At 47.3% G+C, this 2,618-nt stretch overlaps 1 protein-coding gene across 1 annotated transcript; it reads right to left on the minus strand.

Moving 5' to 3' along the window:
* Window positions 1-847: 847 nt before the first annotated feature.
* Window positions 848-1,711, minus strand: SNRNP35 (small nuclear ribonucleoprotein 35kDa (U11/U12)). The gene has a single exon (XM_012663429.1). The coding sequence runs from the start codon at window positions 1,704-1,706 to the stop codon at window positions 966-968; it is 741 nt and encodes a 246-aa protein (XP_012518883.1). The 5' UTR covers window positions 1,707-1,711; the 3' UTR covers window positions 848-965.
* Between the last annotated feature and the right edge of the window lie 907 nt (window positions 1,712-2,618).

Raw genomic sequence — 2,618 nt, forward strand, 5'->3', positions numbered from 1 at the left:
AAAAAAAAAAAAAAAAAGGCTGAACTTTCAAAGATACAGCCATTGATAAGAAAAGCTAAATGTTACTTTTTTGAACAGTATGGTACTTATTCCGAGTCCTCAGAAGTTAAGGTCCCTGGATCAAGCCCTGAGCAAACCAGAGGCCAGATAAGCAAGAGGGAAAAGGCAAAGGAGTGCGTCAGAAGTAGCCACAGTTCACTCATGGATTCTCACTCCTCACTCCTCATTTTCATTACACTCCCACTTCTGTTGAGCTCTGTCTGTTCCAAGGGCTGGACGACTACCACAGATCACAGCCTGCAACTTTGGTTTTTAATTTTAAATGCCAGCCAGAAAAAGAAAAAAAGAGAGTCAGCATTTCGAGCAAGAGCGGAGTTAACGTTTGTTCCAGAGTGGCTGCTGGCCGCCCCGGATGTGCAGGCGGGCCTCTGGTATTTAGTTTCTGCGCATTCTCCTTGGATTCACTTTTCTATCCCGTTTTTATCTCAATCTGGCAAACCCTTGGGCTACGGATATGAAGACCCATTAGATACAACTCATTCTGATTAGGATCCCCCCAGCCCCCACGCGTCACAGATCAGTGTGATTAGGTCACCACACCACCTCTTTGCCACACATTCACAGTGATCATTTCCAACGGGAAGAAATCAAATTCTCCGCTGCCAAGTTCAATGAGAGGGGTGGCTCCTCACATATGCCTTTCTGTACAGACAGGTATGAGCAACTACAAAATTGTTTCTTGATCCTATTAAATAACCTGTCCTTAGAACTATGTGATGAAGATGATAAATTTGTAACATCAGCCGGAACCAGGTTCTAACATGGAAAGAAAACTATTCCAAACCCCATTATCCGTAAGCTTTATTCAACCATTAGACTTACGCTGCTTATAAAGACAAGAACCCGACGCTTTTACTGATTACTGACGCTGTATCTTCACTCAGGGGTCTGTTCTGTCTGTTCCCCTACTTGCTTCTGTCCCTCTTCTCCCTTCCCTTGAACCTGTCTTCTCTGAAGTCCCTCTCTCTGTCCCAGTCATTTTCGGGCCACACCCTGGGGGGCTCTCTTTCTTGCCACCTCTTCTCCCGGCCCCTGTCGTGGTCTCGATCTCTTGTCCTTGAGTCCCAGTGTCTTTCTCGGGATCGAGATCTCTCCCTTCTTTCCCTCTTTCCTTCCCTATAAAGGTCATTTTTAACAACTGGCAAATTAATGGGTTTTCGGAAAGGCCGATCCCGTCCCCCAAATCTCAGTTGCCCAGATTCCTTTTTCCCCCCGAGACCGCCTCCAAGTCGCCGAGGGATCCACCCTTTGAGAGTCCTTTCCAGCTCATAGTCCACAAATATCTCATGCTGGTCAATAACCAGGCCGTCTGCATCTCGGTAGGCTTTGATCACGGCACGCTCCTCCTTGTACTCTATGAAGGCATAGCCCTTGGAAAAGCCCGTGACCAAGTCCCTCACCAGCCGAAGCCGCCGGATGTCACCATAGCGGGAAAAGACTTCCTTTAATTTGTCCTCTTTGGTCTGCAAGTTTAGTCTTGCCACAAACAGGGTGAGAAGGGGGTCTCCTGTGACGCCTTTGTTGGGGACGTATCGTGCCAGCATCGCCCGCCAGACCGCACGATCGTGTGGGTCTTCATCCGTGCCGTCAATGCTGCCAGCTTTGAGCGGATCATACTCCTTGGCGATGGGCACCCAGTCGTTCATGTTCTAAGAATGATAACAGCAAGTGTGTATGGAATACATGTATATCCACTCACGGACACTCATGTGTCCATTCGAGCCACTCATCAAACCCTTACAACAAGCCCATGAAGTAGATACTACTCTGGACCCCTTCTTGAAGACAAGGGAGAGGATACCCACAGAGGCGACGGCCTCCCAGCTAGTAAGTGGGGCAGATGGTAGCAAAGCCAGGCAGTGGGGCTCCAGAGATGCCCCGAGCCACTCCTCCAAACACCCTCTTGGAAAGCTGAGGGCAGCATGCTTGGATTTCACCCGTATGTGTAGCATCGGGCTTAGCCACGTAGGGCGATTACCAACTACACTGTAACATGGCACCATACATCAAAGCCAGGCTTGCCTTTCACAGACTTTAAAATGATCATAGGAAAACCAGCCTAGGAAGTGCTGCGGAAAACGGCATTTTTAAAAACTCTACCACCAAGAATTTCAAACATACACCAACACAGAGAACTGTACGGTGACCCTCCATGAACTCCTCACCTGGCTCAACGAGACCAGCACACATGTGGGGAGAATATTCTGCCCCCAGATTATTCTGAAACAAATTCTAGATATTACATCATTCATCTATACATTTTTCAGCACCACTAAAAGATAAGGACTTTTAAAAAACAAAACTATAAGTGAAAATGTTGATTTGCATGCAGCGTTTTGCAATAAACAGTAAAGCTAAGACTACAGTGAACCAGCTGTAGGCTCTTTGGTTCGAAATGATTGTGGGATTTCTTCTCAGCTCCCTAGCTGATCATCCATTCTGCTTCTCACTGCAGTGGTAATTTCCACCCAGCAAGCACACTGCAGTTGTCACTCCCTCTGACGCATGGTAATTAATTCATGTGACTCTTCGCTGGAATAGTAAGGTAAGCACACTGC

The sequence above is a fragment of the Propithecus coquereli genome, unplaced genomic scaffold, assembly GCF_000956105.1.
Source record: "Propithecus coquereli isolate 6110/MARCELLA unplaced genomic scaffold, Pcoq_1.0 Scaffold81, whole genome shotgun sequence".
In the NCBI taxonomy this organism is placed as follows: domain Eukaryota; kingdom Metazoa; phylum Chordata; class Mammalia; order Primates; family Indriidae; genus Propithecus; species Propithecus coquereli.